General features: G+C 51.6%; 1 protein-coding gene across 2 annotated transcripts in view; it reads right to left on the reverse strand.

The window, feature by feature from the left end:
- Nucleotides 1-2,339: 2,339 nt before the first annotated feature.
- LOC108505568 (adenosine deaminase-like) overlaps nucleotides 2,340-15,821 on the reverse strand; it is a 17,402-nt gene continuing 3,920 nt past the window's right edge. The window contains exons 1-10 of one of the 2 annotated variants that reach the window (XM_017831728.1): nucleotides 13,893-14,214; nucleotides 12,085-12,207; nucleotides 11,819-11,962; nucleotides 10,917-11,032; nucleotides 8,579-8,712; nucleotides 6,917-6,988; nucleotides 6,549-6,650; nucleotides 5,741-5,808; nucleotides 5,212-5,341; nucleotides 2,341-3,968 (exon numbers count right to left, since the gene is read on the reverse strand). In XM_017831728.1, the coding sequence (XP_017687217.1) occupies nucleotides 3,867-3,968; nucleotides 5,212-5,341; nucleotides 5,741-5,808; nucleotides 6,549-6,650; nucleotides 6,917-6,988; nucleotides 8,579-8,712; nucleotides 10,917-11,032; nucleotides 11,819-11,962; nucleotides 12,085-12,098 (882 nt within the window). In that variant the 5' untranslated portion in view covers nucleotides 12,099-12,207; nucleotides 13,893-14,214 and the 3' untranslated portion in view covers nucleotides 2,341-3,866. Of the gene's footprint in view, nucleotides 3,969-5,211; nucleotides 5,342-5,740; nucleotides 5,809-6,548; nucleotides 6,651-6,916; nucleotides 6,989-8,578; nucleotides 8,713-10,916; nucleotides 11,033-11,818; nucleotides 11,963-12,084; nucleotides 12,208-13,892; nucleotides 14,215-15,821 lie in introns of those variants that run through there. The other variant, XM_017831726.1, reaches the window with a different exon arrangement.

Below are 15,821 nucleotides of genomic sequence, written 5' to 3' on the forward strand. Positions count from 1 at the left end.
TGAGGTCCCCCGTGTCACACTGGCCACTTGATTCCATGAGATTCTGCAGTCTCCCAGCTTTCCTTCAGATCCATGAGGCCCTCCAGTGTCAGAATGGCCCTTTGATTCCATGAAGTTCCACACTCTCCCAGAATTCCTCTGCTTCCATGAGTTACGCAGTGTCTCAATAGGCCCTTGACTCCATGGGGTTCCTAACTGTCCCAAGTTCCTTTGGTTCCATGAGACTCTGAAGTGTCACAACAGCTCATTGATTCCCTGAGTTTCTCTGGTGTCACAATGACCCCCTTGATTCCAGCAAAGTCACCCTATCTAAATAGGGTGGCCCTGCAGCCACAGACTCACCGTGTGCAGCCCTGCCAAGATTCCCTGCAGGGAGCTCTCAGCCATCCTGCCAGTGCTGAGCCCCTTGAAGCTGTGTCTGTGCCCTGCTGGTGTCCCTGAGCTGCCCTGGAAGTGCCCTCAGCCCTGCTGGGCTGTGCAGGGGAGCTGCTCCTGGGCAGAGCTGTCTCTTTGAAGCTCTTCTTGCTTACCAGGAGCTCCCTGTGTGCCAGGACCCCGGCCCAGCTCAGCAGCACAGCAACTGCCCCGAGGCATTTAATGACCCTCGGGGGGGGGTGTTGATGTTGTTTACATGAGACTCAGTCCCTGAGAGGAAGTTCAAAAAACTTTTCAAGAAGTCAAAGTGAGATTGAAACACTGAAGTTTCTTGTAGTAAGTGTCACTGAGGGACACAACTGAGAACATGTCCCCAAGTTCCTGCTGGAACAGAAATCTGCTGAGAGTGATGACAAGGATGGAGAAGCAAGGGAAAGGTGGTTCTGATGCTGAATAAACGTGGAGTTGTTTCCTTCATCCAATGGGCCAAGGCCTGACCCCCAGCCCCTGGGAAGGCAGATCCTGTCCCTGCCTCATTCCTCAGGGCTCTTCCTGGGGCACTGGCATGTGGGATGGGCAATGCCAAGGGCAGGACCATGGGGTGGCACCTGCCAGGCTGCTGAGCAGAGACAAGGAGGCCAGGAGGCCCCAGGGCTGCAAGGGCCACTTGTCTCCTCCTGGTATCAGGGGCACAGACAGCAACCATGGCCAAAGGCCTGCAGAAGGTGGCTCTGTCAGGGTCTTTCAGTTTCTCCCCATCCCTCTCTCCTCTCCTGCCCAGGCTGTCCTACCGTGTCCATGCCCTGTCCCTTTCTCTGCAGGCTGTCGTCATCCCCCCGGCTGCCCCACCTGGCTGGCACCTTCCTGCACTGACATCTCTGAGTCCTCCCTGGCTCTTCCCGAACACACAAAGCCTTGGGCTCATCCAGACTCCTCCTGGGTGATGTGTTGCATCACAGCACCACCCTTGGAGCGAAATTCTTTTCTCCTCATGCTAGCCTGGACCTCCCCAGCTGCACTTGGCATTAATTCTTTCTTTCTCAGGCTCTTTTCTGCTATGACAAAAGGATCTACCAGCTCTAAATCCTCCCTTCAAACCCTCTGAGGGCTGTCCTGTACTGTCCTCAGTCTGCACGCCATTGAGGTCACAGCTCCTTAGCCCCTCCCTAGTGCTCATGTGCCTGAGACCTTTAAAACCCATCTTGGGAAATCTCTGGGCACTCACTAATGTTTTTGCAGATGAAAATGTTGTGCTCAGAATCTAAGTAAATCACAGGGATACTTGTCTCCCTGAGTTTTGGCGGTGTTTGGGGTCCCTTTGTTCCCATGATGCTCCGAGCCCTCCATTTCAGTTGAACACGTGGCATGCCAGACCTCTGGAAGCTCTAACCAAGCACTAAATGATCCAAAGTCTCTTGACAAACACTCCCCTTTGTCCCTCGATGGTGCAGCCCAGGCTGTCCCTCTTCTGGTTCTGAGCATCAACCAACGGTACAAAACCCAGGAGACAGGGAAAAAACCTGTGAACTACTTTTGATACACACCAGAAAAAGTGAGAGTACACAATGATGGCACTGCTGCTTCTGGCAGGGGTTACACATCCCTTTGATTACCGAAGGGAAAAGGACACGGGAGGTTGGAACCACCTGCATCCATAAATCCAACTTGGCTGTCTGGCAAGGGAGCAAGCTTCCTTCTGGCTGTCAAAGTGCTCCAGCCTGGCAACAGAAGGCAGGAATCAGGCTGCCAAAGCTCCCCTCACACCTACCAGTGGACCCTTTGGTCTAGCAGGGGTACCAGGGCACATGTTGAAGAGCAGGGACCACAGTTCCTAACAGTCACCCTTGAACAAAAAGGCAAAAGGATTTACCTTTAATACAAATCTGTTATTTTATTAAACAGGATTATCAATCAACTGTCCAGAATCCAAACAAGAAACTCTTCTTCAGAAAGAATTTTTGGAGAGAAAATACTCCAAAAAGGCCTGTTTCTTATTGCAATCATGTTCCTAAAAGGGATGCTTTATTTTTTGCCCTATAAAAATAAGAAAATCACTCTCTCTTATTCATCTATCTCTGTGTATATATGCACCAAGTACTTCAGAGATGAGTATTTTACTCAGAAGACCAATATGGAAGCCCAGAAAGAATGGAAATACTCCCAGCACACTGTTCCTGCTGGATGAGGCTGGACCGGTCCGTGGTCTGTCCGTGGTAATGGTGACCACGGCCCCTTGTCAAAGGCAACTTTTTGCTACAGTATCTTTGGAGTAAGCGTCTTGGCAGACACCTGGGATGCTAAAGCACACCACACACGTCAGAAAATGATTCTCTCTTCTCTGGATGCACAGCTGTGTTGCTTAAGTAAAAACACTATTATGCACCAAAATCACTTAGGAATTTTCGGTGAATTTTTCTGTATAAATTCTCCACCAAACCGAAGATCTGACTTGGAGCCAGTGTTGTAGTTGAGTGAGAGAAGCAATCAGGTGGGACCCAAGTCAACACTGGGCCCTAGCTAATTTACTTTTTCAGCCTTAGGAGTGCCTAATGATTATGTCAAATCAGGAAGAGGGCAGAACTGTTAAACCAGCCAATCGACCATGGCTTCTCCAAGTCCTAAACGAAGATAGAAGAAGATCAAACTGCAGTTCACAGGAATTCTCCAGGAGGAGTACAAAACTGGGAAAAGTCCCACAAGGTGGATTTTGGCCCAAAATGGTAAAATTATGTTCCAACTTCCTATGCATGTGCGAGCATGGTCGTGGCCAGCTGTGAGCACTGCTGTCACCTGCAGTGACATTGGGAGGCCTAATACAGCTCTTGTCCAAGAAAGGATGCCAAAAAAAATGTGTTTTGTTTTAAATGCCCTTCAGACCTGTGTATAGGTAGGGGCACCAGCTTACAGCTTGTTCTTGTTCCAGTCTTGTTAGTACAAGACTAACCCTGTATAAACAGAGCTGTGACCAAACCTTCCTACCCACAGGGACAGGAATAAAGCCTCTGTGCCTGAAACAACTGCTCACTCCCTGCCAGCACTAACACACCTCTTCCCTGCAAGGGTGAAGATTAACCCAGGCCACAGTCAGAGTTAAAGGTGGTTATTTTGGCACCGCAGACAAGGGCCAGGCAGGTCAGTGGGACAGGACAGGAAAAACAGGGAAAGAGTGGGGAGAAAAAAAGCAGGGGAGGTTCTTCAGTTTGAGTTTGCAGTACAGAAACACTGACAGATGGAGAAGGGAGTCAGGCCAGCAGGCAGATCCAGTCTGCTTGCACAGCAGCAGGATAGGAAGCTGGATATCCATTTGGGAGAGTTTGTGGGGTATAGGTGGGTGAATGTGATAGTCTGATTCTGATGAGCATTGTAAGGGTTAACACAGGGCTGCCAGGAATAGAGACCAACCCTGGGCACCTCCTCCCCAAGCTCCAACGGGCACAGAGGATTCAGCACAAGGAGAAGGGCCCTGCTCCACGCTGGCTCACAGGGACGGGTCACGATGTGCTGGGGACCATCCCATAGGCTTCATACAGCTGGTTGAGCAGCTCCTGCTTTTCCTTCTCAGGTAAGAAGCTGGACTGGGCTGCGTTGATGTTCTGGGGAAGAAGAGGGGGAACACAAGAGAGACGTTAAAACACATCAGATGTGAACACATGGTTGTGCACATCCCAACATCTGGCTCTGAGCAGCAAGAGGTGAGGGAAAGTGCAAAGTTTCCACTCTCAGATTTATTTATTTCCATGGCCTTGTTTTACAGGGCAACTGCTCTGGCCCATCACTAGAGCAGTCGCAAGAGGAATGAGACAGGCACAAAGCAAATACTTTGAAGTCTTTAAATACTTTGGGGTTTTTGGGATATGCACTTTAGACCTGCTCCTACTTTCCCGACTCCCCTTCAGAAAAGAGCCTCTCCTGACACAGCCATGGTGGCAGCCTGATGGGACACAGCCTGGCTCTGCAGTTCAACCTGGTCACCTGTCTTGTGCTGGGACTTTTATTACACAGGAACAACGTGGCTTTTGCAAGAGTAGGAGAGGACAGCTGTGGATCCAGGATCCCAGAGCTCCCAGCTGTCCTTGTTCCTCCTTCCAGACCCAGAGAGTGAGGTCAGTAGGAGAAAGGGATTTGTTCCACCAGAGTTGAGAGGAGGCTCGATGCTCCTGCTCTTCCCAAGTCAAGTATCTTGGAAGACATGTAGGTGGAACTGCTCACCAGGACTTGACTCAAACCAGGAAGGTTCACTTAGTAACCAGGTAAGTCAAATCCCCAACAGTTACCCTGTCTTTCTGTCTTGGGTGGATAATTAGAAGATCAAGGATGTAAGCAAGAAACATAAATGACTGTGTGTGCCAAAGCAGTGACCAGCAGTCATTTTGTTTCCAGCTCAGTTGTTGCATCATCATGTCGTAAGTGGAAAAACTGCAAGCACTTTCATACCTGCGGAATCTTGCTCATTCCTGGGCCAGGCCTTGAAATAACTGACCTGCAGTTCCAAATATGGGGAAAAAAAAGCGAGAGGCACCTACCTTTCCTGCTGCTCAGATCTTCTGTGAGACCTTCAGAGGACAATTTCCACTCTGACCCATTCCCCACACAGACTGAGGCAGTCAGCCTGGGACATGCAGCCCCTCAGAGCCCACCCTGCGCCCACACCCTGCTCCCCACAGTGCTCCAGAACCCCCTCCAGCCAGCTCAGCACCCTCTCAGCCTCCTGCTTACAAGGCCAGGACAGCATTTTTTGGTTTCCATTAAAAATTCTTCAGCTCATAAAGAAAAACTGGCAGGTTGTTCTGGGCTGCACCAGGACAGCATCAGAGCACTCAGCCAGGGCTGACTCACAACTCTCTTGAACTCCTCTTCGGTGAAGCCCATGTGTTCCTTGACTATGCCATAATCCTTGTCAATGGTGGAGTTAAGGATGAGGGGGTCATCTGTGTTTAGAGAATAGTTGGCATGATCCTTCTTAAATCTGTAAGGAAATGGGGTTGAAGTGGTGGGTAAAGCACTGGATGTGATGCTGTGCAGTTCTCAGGGTGAAACACAGTAAAAGCAAAGACCTCGGGGCTGTCCCTGCAGCTGGAACTGCTGGAGACAGACATGGAGCGTGGCTTCTGTCCCCACAGCTCTGCACTGACCTGCCAGGAGTGGCTGGGGTGCAGCACCTCATGCTCCACAGCTCAGAGCAGGGGGGACAGGACAGCCAACCCAAGGGACCCCTTCACCCCTCCAGCTCCACCAGCTCCCCCCGTGCAAAAGGACAAGGATGTGCCACATTGTCCTACATAATTAGATGGGCCTTAGCTTTATAAAGCAGTAAAGCAACCCAAATCCTGGTTATTTAAGATTGCATATAATTGAGAAGTCTTACTGTATTACGGGGTGTTTGGTGAAGTCTGGAGAACACGCTCCAGTGAGATAACTGGACCACGGGCAGACCTGTTTGGGGGAGTTAAGCATGAAAAGGAGAATCAAGCACGCAGATCTGAACCCCAGCTGTGGACACAGATAGCTCAGCACACTGGTAAAGCCAGATACAGGCTTAGAGCTTTGTTCACAGCTGCCCCTCAGTGCTACTCTGATGGACCAGTGCGCATCCCAGGACACAGATGCAAAGAGCCCAAAACCCACATGACAGCAGCAGGAGCCAGTGGGATGTTTCCCGTGGCCAGTCAGTCACCAGCAATGTGCCAACCACAGTTAGGAAACCAATGCCATTAAGTATATACACATATATTCCATCTATTAGCTGGATATGACCATTCTGGGGAAAAGCCAAGAAAATCTGCACATGCACAGTAACTCTCAGGCATTTCCACCCTCTAACCAGACTTGCTCTGGTATAGCAGCCTGATTTGTGGAAGGAGGAGCCTGTAGACTTGAGGTATATAAACTAATGAATAATCCCTCCAGAATTTATCCTTGACCACACCAGAATCCATTCTTTCTGCTACGAGCCTCCCACAAGCTGCTGTGTGCACTGCTGCTCCTTGCAACAGGTTCCAGTAAACAGACAGGTGTCCCCACCATTTCTACTGGGGAGCTTTGGGCAGCTGAGTTCAGTGCAATGTTACCATACCTGTGGTCAGCACTCGACTGTCAGGTCGTGCTATAGCACAGCCCAAACAAGGGCTGGTTTTCCACTCAGCAGCTGTCACGCTCCCACCACACATCCTTACCTCAAAATGCATCTTTGTTCTCAGCAGCTCCTTGTAGAGCTCAGGGTCCTCCAGGACATGGTATCCATGGCCAATACGCTCGGCCTTCAGGACATAAACTGCCTAAAAAGAGCACAGGAAAACCACTCACAGCCTTCGAGCACCAGCTCGGCTCCTGCCTGCCCTGAGACCCCTGTCCCACCATGGGGACAGCCCCCGCCACTGCCCCTGCTCTGGGATGGCCCTTTCCAGCCACTGCGCCCTGTCCCCAGTGTTTGCTGTGCTGTGGTTACAGAGAGGGCTGGGACACCTCTCTCCCTGGTGCAGGGGATGCAGGGCACTTCCCAGCCCTGCCCCTCTCTCTGCCCTGACTTGGGAACTCCTCGTACCTCCTTGACCATGGCAGCGGGTCCGACCTCCCCAGCGTGGACAGTGCGATGAATCCCACACCTCTCGGCTTCCTGCAAAACAAGGGAGAACATGTTCCTGTCCCATCACCTGCAGCGAGGGCAGCAAACCCCTGGGATGGCACAGAAAGCAACAGGGCTCTGTGCCAAGAGCCCACAGGTCACAGGCTCCGCACTCCAAGGGCTGCAAGAGAAGAGCCACAAACAGAGACACTGAGAAACCCTGGTACCTTCTGCTGGAGCCCAGCCAGGCTCCTCAAGGGCTTTTTTGGGTGAGCTCATCACTGCCTCTTCTCCAGACAGCAGCAAGCTCCAAGCTCCCCTTCCTCCACCCACCTGTCCTTCTGCATGAACCTTGCAGCAGTTCCAGCCTGTGGAACTTCTACCTTTTTGGCCAGCTGCAGCCACGTGGGGGAATTTAGAAGCCCCCCCCAGGGCAGAGATGAAGAAATGCTCTGACACTAAGCACCTCCCTCCTGTGAGGGGCTGGGGTGGAGGCAGCCCAGCCGAGAGGACCCTGCAGGTGCAGCTTTCAGTGCAGCTCCATGACCAACCCGAAAAATCCTTTGCCAGGGTGGCCCAGAGGCCACCTGGGCTTTGGGAAGCCATGCAGCCTCGAGGGAAGCCTGGCTTCTGGCTTGCTGGAGAAGGGCCACCCAGCTGGCAGCAGCAGGCAGGCTGCAAGCCCCATCCCGCAGCAGCTGCTCCTCGCAGACAGTCCTTCAGGGCTTTGCACTCAGGAGGGTTTTTTCAGTTACTTAATACAGATGGGAGTGGGGTTTGCTTCAGCATCTCAGAGCCTGAGCGAGCCCCTGGCACAAAGACAAGATGCACCCTTCAGATGGAGAAGGCTGGACCTGGGTACTGCTGGCACAGCAGGGAGGAAAAGACACACTTGCCCATTTGTTCATAAAACCCTGTGCCTGCATCTGGGCTTATAATCACTCTGTTTATCCAGCACAGCAGTGCAGGCAGACTTTGTATCAGCTCCCACTAATGGCGTGAAGACCCCAGGAAGCCCCACATGCTTTCAGACCTGAGCACTACTTACAAACCACTGTCTTTTTTGCCAGTGGGGGTGCACAACCTCCTCCCCCACTGATGGAGGGGACTAACAACCCCAAATTCCCGCTAGCAAAGAGGAACAAGACTTTCCCTTAGAACCTTTGCAAAGGCTGAGGTCTAGTAAGAGTCTGGGATCAGGCTCCTGAAGCTATTACAGTGTTTGTTTTTGAGATGATCAGATAAAAGCCCTTCAAATGTGCAGCTTCCTCTCAGCTCCTCGGGTGATTTCTGGCAGACTGGAAAGGCCAGTCTCTTCCACCTTGGCCATGGTTCCACTGAACCCCAGGAGCTGACAGCAGCGGGGTGGGGGATGATCTGGGCTCCATGTCACTTGTGTCACGCTCAGTGCTACAGGGTAGCGTGCCAAGCCCCAGTTCCAAGACCATGTTTAAGCAGTGATGCCTGCCTTTAATCATTAAGGAAATATAAACAAACATTTCTGTTTTTAATAGCTGCAATGCATTTCTAAGTTGTCCCAGCCGTCTGCAGCTGGAAAAACGTGCTACTTGTCCCTTCACACATGTCCCCTCAATATGTATTTTTCTTGTAATTTCTTTTAAGATGCTTAATTCCACAAACCTCAAAAGCCTTCTTATGCTCAGAGTCCTTCTCCACCTTCAGGGCCTCTGAAGGCTGACCTTCAGCCAGGTCAATGGCCACCACAGAGTTGTTTCGATACTTCTTGCAGAGCTCCACCACCTCTGGAGACCAGCCTGGAAGAGACAGCACCAGTATTTAGGAGAAAGCATTTTAATGAACAAATCCTGGTCCTATGACTAGAAGGCTAGAGCTGTTTTCTTTGGTCTTTCCTAAAATTTGATGCTCCAAAAAGAAACTCCTAGAAAAGTCCGTCATCTTCCTCCAAATAAAAGCTGCCAACTGATCAGTCTGTCATCAAGGAAAGGGAAACCAAATGCACTCACTAGCTATAAAACTGCTCTTATTATGTTCTTCTGTTCACTTTGAGCAAGGGGAAAAAAATAATAAAAAAATCCCCTCCAACCAGTGGTTGACTGCTGCAGTTGGCTCGAGGTAGAGATGAACTGCACTGCCCTCAGGCTGTAACATGGTGCTTTGGAGAACTCCCTCAACTCACTCCTGAGCTTTCACCCCATCCCAGGTCAGGCATCTGCTGGATGTGTCCTGTTAAGGAGGAGTTTGGGCTGAGAGGGATCTCTGGGGGGCCCTGTACAACAGTCAGCCATGCCCTATTATAGGGCATCCTCGACTTCCCCAGGGCAAGACGATGGATTCTACTCCTGGTGGGAAGGAGCTGAACTTTTATCTATTTGATATGAGTGAGAAAGAGAGTAACAAGTGGCTGACAATTACTTCAGAGCTCTCTCTGCTCAGGATAGATAACCTCTGCATCTACCAGCTCACATATCACTTAACCTTAGGAGAAAGGCCAAGAAACAGAGATAAACAGTAGTGTTTATAATTAACAGGCACCTGCTGTGTACATATAATCCCCAGACCATGGGAACACATAAGAGGATGTGTGCAATTTCATCTTTTTTTTGTTTTCATCAGTTCCCAACTCACTGGGTTACAGCCACTATTTTACTTACAAGTTTAATACAAGCTAGTTCTGGCTGGCACCTCTGCCTTTCTCTCAACAGTTCATTATTCACAAGCTGATTAATATCACAGGTGATACGCTGTGCAGCATATCCTGAACGTAACACTAAAGACTCTCTACCAAGCACATTCCTGGCTCTGGGTAACAGAGCAGGTGCCCTGGGATACAGGTATGAGAATGCCAGGTCTTTTGCCTGTGCAAGCAATCCCTCCAGCAGTGCAGCTGCACGCGCCCTCGGATGCTCCTGCCACCTCCTGCCGTTACCACTGGTGTGCTGGCACACTGCAGATGAGGGTGACTGTGCCTTACAGCTTTCCAGTTTCTACAAGGAAAGATGTTTTCTTCCCAGAAACCAGAAGTGACAGGGTCAAGTTTTCAAAGCATTGTTTGCGGTTGGCTGCGCAGGCAGGAAAAAAACCCACTCTCCAATCTCATAGTTTCCAGGAACATGATTTTTCACATTTCTAGACACAAATTAACCACGTGCTCATTAGGAAAAATCTTTCCACCATCTACCCTATTAAGCCTATATGAAACTGATGTGAGATATGAAGATACTCAGAGAAAAGTCTTCACACAAAACAGCTGCCGTCACACACTCTCTCTCTGACCTTCTTCCCTGGAGGAAGGTCCTCAGAGAACTCAGCAGCTCACTGAAATGCTGGAAATCAGGTTTCCTTCCTATTCTGGGTCACAGCACCTGTTACTGACCAAGTTCAGAGCTGCTGATTTTTTTAGAAACGTTTTATGTATGTGTCTTAAGTATATTTGACTCATGTTTTCATCTTAAGCCAGCAGAGACTGACCAGTGGATTCTCTGGCTGCCCTGTGATCCAGGCTAAGGAAGGAGCACATGCTGCTGTAGCAGCAGGACCACGAGCAGGGAAGTGTGAGATCTCAGTCCTCCTCCCATGACCATTTGCTCTCAGACCCACCAGACAGCACAGTAGATGCAAGTGCTCCCTGTGCCAGTGGCTTTGACTGGCCCAGGGGGGTGCTCTGGCCTTTGGGCAGGGAGCAGAGATCACAGCTCCCCAGGGCAGGGAGCAGAGGTCACAGCTCCCCAGGCAGAGGACAGACAAGCAAGACGTTTCACATACTGCTTATACCCACAGACCCCCCCTCTGCCATCCAGCAGACCTTTTCCCCACAGTGAAGGGAGCAGAGGACCCCCACCAAGAAAGAACTCCTCCTCAGCACTGTCTGGTCCTGCGTCAGACCCAGGGACCAGCGGCTTTCCCCACATTTGTGCAGGGACCTGAACCCAGGGGACATCACCCCCCGCCACGCGCCAGGGAAGGGGAGCAGAGCAGCAGGGGAGCTGCAATTCATTACTTGGCATATGGTGCATGCAGCACAGAATAGACCTGGCTTTGATGTGGAAATCCCTTTCTCCATCCTGTAGTCCCTGATTTACCAGCTGCACGACTTCATCTGGAGTGAGGTCTCCCCTGCAGGGAAGAAAAGCTATCAGCAAGAGGGCAGACACCAACCAGGGAGGCAGGCAGGAGACAGGCTACCCGGGGCTCCACTCGCCTCAACATCCAGAGGCACCCGATGAGACCACCCAGAACTTATGAGCACCTTTTACACCCATGCCATGCCCACATTTACCAGATGTCGGGCACAGGAGCATGTGAAGATGACAGTAAGATTTAGAAATGCCTCAGGGAACCAGGGGCAAATCCTGCCCAGAGGAACCCCCTCTTTGCCAGAGCATCTCATTAGGGCACACAACTGCCTGCAGCCAGGCAGGGGCAAGCATGGGGCTCAGTGCCCACCACAGCACATTTTGGAGGGGCCACAGAGCCCAGCATTGATTTAATAAGAGGCACACATCACAGAGGAGATGATATGCAAGGAAAGGATTGGATCACCAGTCCCCTCCAATGCCACCCACTATCTCTGCCAGCTCAAATTCCCATTTTGCAGGCAGTCCACATGTGACGGCTGCTTTGCCTGGCACAGAGAACAGCTCCAGCCAGAAGGTTGAGCACAGCTGCCCTGCACATGCAGAATCCAGTACCCAAAGCAAGGGACGTTAAAACACAGCAGCACACAGAGGTATTTAAGATGAAAAACCCTACAGGTGGGAAGGAGAGGTGGAAGCATGCTGGTGCTCACTGCATGGGGGGAGAAAGGAGCTTTGGACACACAACTGCTGTCTGGAGTGAGTCATGCGTTCTCCATGCCCAACTGGCCACCCAGCAGCTCCCTGGCACAGCAGGATCACTCACTCAGCTTGTCCCCAGGGGATGGGATCCACACCAGAGTTGGCCAGGAGGTGAGGGCTGTACCGCACCTCCACGTAGGCGATTCCTTCCTTTGCCTTTGTCTCCACGAACTCGTAGGCGATTCTCCTCACTGCCTCACGGTCACCCCTGCAGGGACAGCAGTGCCACCCATCAACTGGGACTGCTCACCCCCAGGGCACACAGGGAACCTCCAAGGCTGAGCCAAGGGATGCTGCCAAGGGTTGAGAAGCAAAAAGCAGGGTACTTACGCAATAGCAGGCATGTAGTAATTAAATTTCTCTAGAAACTGGGCAAGTGTCAGCGGTGTGTCATAGCTGACGTACTTCAGGAGCTCCTCAACAGTGTCACCGGGGAGAGGGATCTCTCTTTTTCTGGAAATGAAGGCATGTGTCACCGACAGGGAAGGCATCACATTTTTGATCAATCCATTTCACACAGCGATCACATCCCGAGCTGGCAGCATCAACCACTGCTCCTTCACAGCATCAACCACACTGCTCCTTCCAAAACCTCCTCGTGGATGCTGCCCTGGATCTCAGCGGGGAGGAAGGCAATCCAAAACACCGGCAAAGCACAAAGAAACGGAAAGACAAGCCCAGACTGACCCTGCAGGAACACAGCCAGGGCACATTTTAAGCTTAAGAAGTTCATCTAAAGGGGCTCTGGATTATTTCTTGGCACCTCCTAGTCCTAGGAATTGCCAAAATTCTTTAGAAAAGTCAATATTCACTTGGGCAGGGTCAAAGGTTTGAAAAATCGAGGGGATGCTCCAAGGCCTGGGATCGTGCAGGCAGAAGTGTCGTAGCTCAGGGGTTCGGTTCCTGTGAGTGAGCTGGTTCCCGAGCCCAGCACTGTGGTGGCATCTTCTCTGACAGGGACACCTTCCACGCAGGAGCAAATGGCAACAACTGCTCTCACCAAAGGGATAGCGATGCTAAAGCCCATTTAAGTACTTCCAAGAGGGGAGAGGCCATTTTTCCCTGGAGCAGCTGGAGTACTGTGTGGGGGAAGGTGTCGCCAGGGCAGTGGGGCGACAGCTGGGCTGCCAGCCAAGAGTGCTGAAGGCTTCCTGGGCAGGCTTTGCCACCCCCACACTCTGGTACCCTGCACAAGCCAACATAAATTTGGAATAATAACCGGACATTTGTTTTTAATCCTCTTTTCTGCCACAATGAATTACAGCTAATTGGTGGATCTCTGCTAATAGAGACAAAACACCACAGACAGTTTTATTGTCTCCGTACCAGCAATCATTCCAGGGAGCCATGCAGGGACACAGTCCAAAGGACCCTGCCCCCGGGCTCAGTAAACATTGCTCCTTCCCCCCTCGGCCAGGAAGGAAACCAGCCCCATGCTCAGCCCTCACATGCAATCTGCACAGATTAAGTTGCTGGCAGGGAACACTCATGGTTGCCAAGGCATTGGTTTTCCTCCCTGCCTTGCCCTTTCCATGGTACGGACACATCAGTGTCTGCCCTAGGAACCGGCGTGCACCTCCCTCCCCCTGCCCAGGGAAAGTTTCCTACAGCAAAGCCCACCCCCTGACATTTTCCTGGGCTTCCCAAAGGATTGCCTTTGCACAGGCAGCAGCAACAGTGCTTTGGGATGATCTACCCTGGAGTCAGGTCTCTGGATAAGGAGGTCTGGTGGATCATGCCAGTGTGGCTCTGGGAGCTGCTGCTGCCCCATCCAACCCTGCTGGTAGGTGGGATCCTTCCTGAGGCAAAGCTGCTCCAGGGAAGGTGCTCGTGCCCACCAGCACCTCGGTGTCCTGCCCAGAGCCACCTCCAGCCATGGGCAGCACCACACAAACCATCCCACCTCGGACAGGGCAGCTTTCCCGGGGACACCCAGTCCCATGAGGGATCTGCCATGGCTCTAAACCCTCTGGCTGGGCAGGGGGGATGCAAACCCTGGCCCAGATCTGACAGAATTGGAGACAAAGTTTCTAAAAACCACCGAGTTCAGCAGTGCACTGCCCAAGGGACCTTGTGCATCCCAGCAGCTCGGGGTTATATTATGCCACCACCTGGCAAATTTATTTCCAGCTATTTACCTTTAAAAATAGACCACAAGCAGCCTTCTGTGCCCAGGGTGAGGTTATTAAGGCAGCCAGTCCCCTACAGCCTCCTGCACTGCCCCACTGCTTTTTTTTGTGTGTGTGAGTGCAAGTTTTAGAGCTCACGAATAGCACAGCCTTGCTCCACCCGAGGGCTGGCAGCTCTGGGGGGATGTCAGGGCTGTTTAAAAATAAGAGGCAACTCGGCACACTCTCAGGCAATGAAGGTTTCTGCCCTAAGCAAGGATCCTGGCACAGGATCCTGTGGTGGTTTGGGCTAGGCCTTCCTTGGTGACCAGTTTGTAACCAAGGAAGGGCCCAGATTTACCCAGTATTCCCTACGATTTTTACGTAAGCCAGATTATAAGAAGAAAGGAGGAGAGGCCTTCGCTCTCTTTCCTTCTGGTGGCTTTGGAGGTGCAGGTTCCCTGCTGTTGGGTCTGCCGTGTTGGGGAGTGAGGCCTGGTTAGGCCTTGTCGACCTTGGGAGACGGAGGTTGCCGGCGATCGTTCCAGAGCGACTCTCAGTTGTCCCAGGGGAGTAGTGAGCTATTTTCTTTGCTAACTTTTTAGTTGTTAGATATTGGGTCTTGGGATATCTATATATTTTATTTTAGTTTTGTTCCCTTTCCCTTCCCCCTTCCCTTTCCCTTGTGAAATTGTATATTTTAATTGTATATAAGTGTAAATATATTTATATATCTCACTTTGGTTGTTTCTCTCTCGTTTCGGGTTTTTCTTAGTTTTTTTCTCCCTCTTCTCCCTGAGGTTTTTGGGGGGGGGGGACTTCTGGTGGTAAGGTTTGGAGACTTGGCAGGGAGCCAGTTTCAAACCATATCAGATCCCCAGACAGCCAGTGCTTCCTGGGCTTCAGGGCTCCCGCAGCCCTCCTCAGGGACTACGCTGGCATTTTCCCTTTGCTGGCAGAGGGACCCAGCAGAGCCCCAGGGAGTCACCACTGACCCATCTGTCCATTTGGACGTGTATTCCAGCCCTGCAGCCCACCAGCAGGAACCCTGACTCAGTTCAGGGCCAACATCCCGCAGTGAATGGGATGGACAGCTCTGATCCACCCTCCTTGCTCTGACTATACTGCAAAAGGTATGGCCACGCCCTGCAGAAATAGCTACTGTAGGAAGAATATTCCCCCTAGGACTGCACTGCCTTGGAGCCTGCTGGGCTCACAGGATGCCAGAACCGCTTCCCATCCTCCTCAGAACTGATTTCCTCCCCAAAGTACCAGAGCTGTGCCCGAGAGCTGTTCCCGGAAATCCTTAAGCTCACAACCTTCTTGATCTGAGGGTATCAGTTACAGCTGGAAGAATTCTTATTTATTTTGCCCACAAGTGTGGAGCCAGGTCCTCACACCAGTTAATCATTCACCCAGTGCTTCCTACACCTTCTACCCTGAAGGGAGAAGATGCACGTGGGCTCTGTCAAGGAAACAACCTCTCTCCAAGTCACTGCCAAGTGCTTCCCAGGGTCACCCACACGCGAGCGTGGCTCCCTGACTGCTGACACCAGGCAGACAGCCCAGGGTTCAAAGGCAGCAGGGCAGGGTGGGTTTTTCCTCCCAAACCATGGAACGGCATCACCACCACCAAGACAACGCTCCCACCTGCTGTCATTTCACTTGCTTTTGCAATTAGGAACATGGAAAAAGGAATCAGAATACAGCTGCTCTGCCGTGTCCCGGCCACACTTCAAAGGCAGGCAGCTGTTTATGAGACACCTTCGGGGCTTTTCTCATGGTGGCTCCTCTTGGCTTGCCCGGCTCACAAACCCATGACCACCTTGCTCATGCTCCTGCTACCTGTGCAGCCCCACTGCCTTTTGGGATGTGCTCAGTGTCACCACACTGTGCAGCCCCACTGCCCTTTGGGATGTGCTCAGTGTCACCACACTGTGCAGCCCCACTGCCCTTTGG

This window comes from Lepidothrix coronata, unplaced genomic scaffold, assembly GCF_001604755.1.
Source record: "Lepidothrix coronata isolate B3197 unplaced genomic scaffold, Lepidothrix_coronata-1.0 Scaffold196, whole genome shotgun sequence".
Classification (NCBI taxonomy): domain Eukaryota; kingdom Metazoa; phylum Chordata; class Aves; order Passeriformes; family Pipridae; genus Lepidothrix; species Lepidothrix coronata.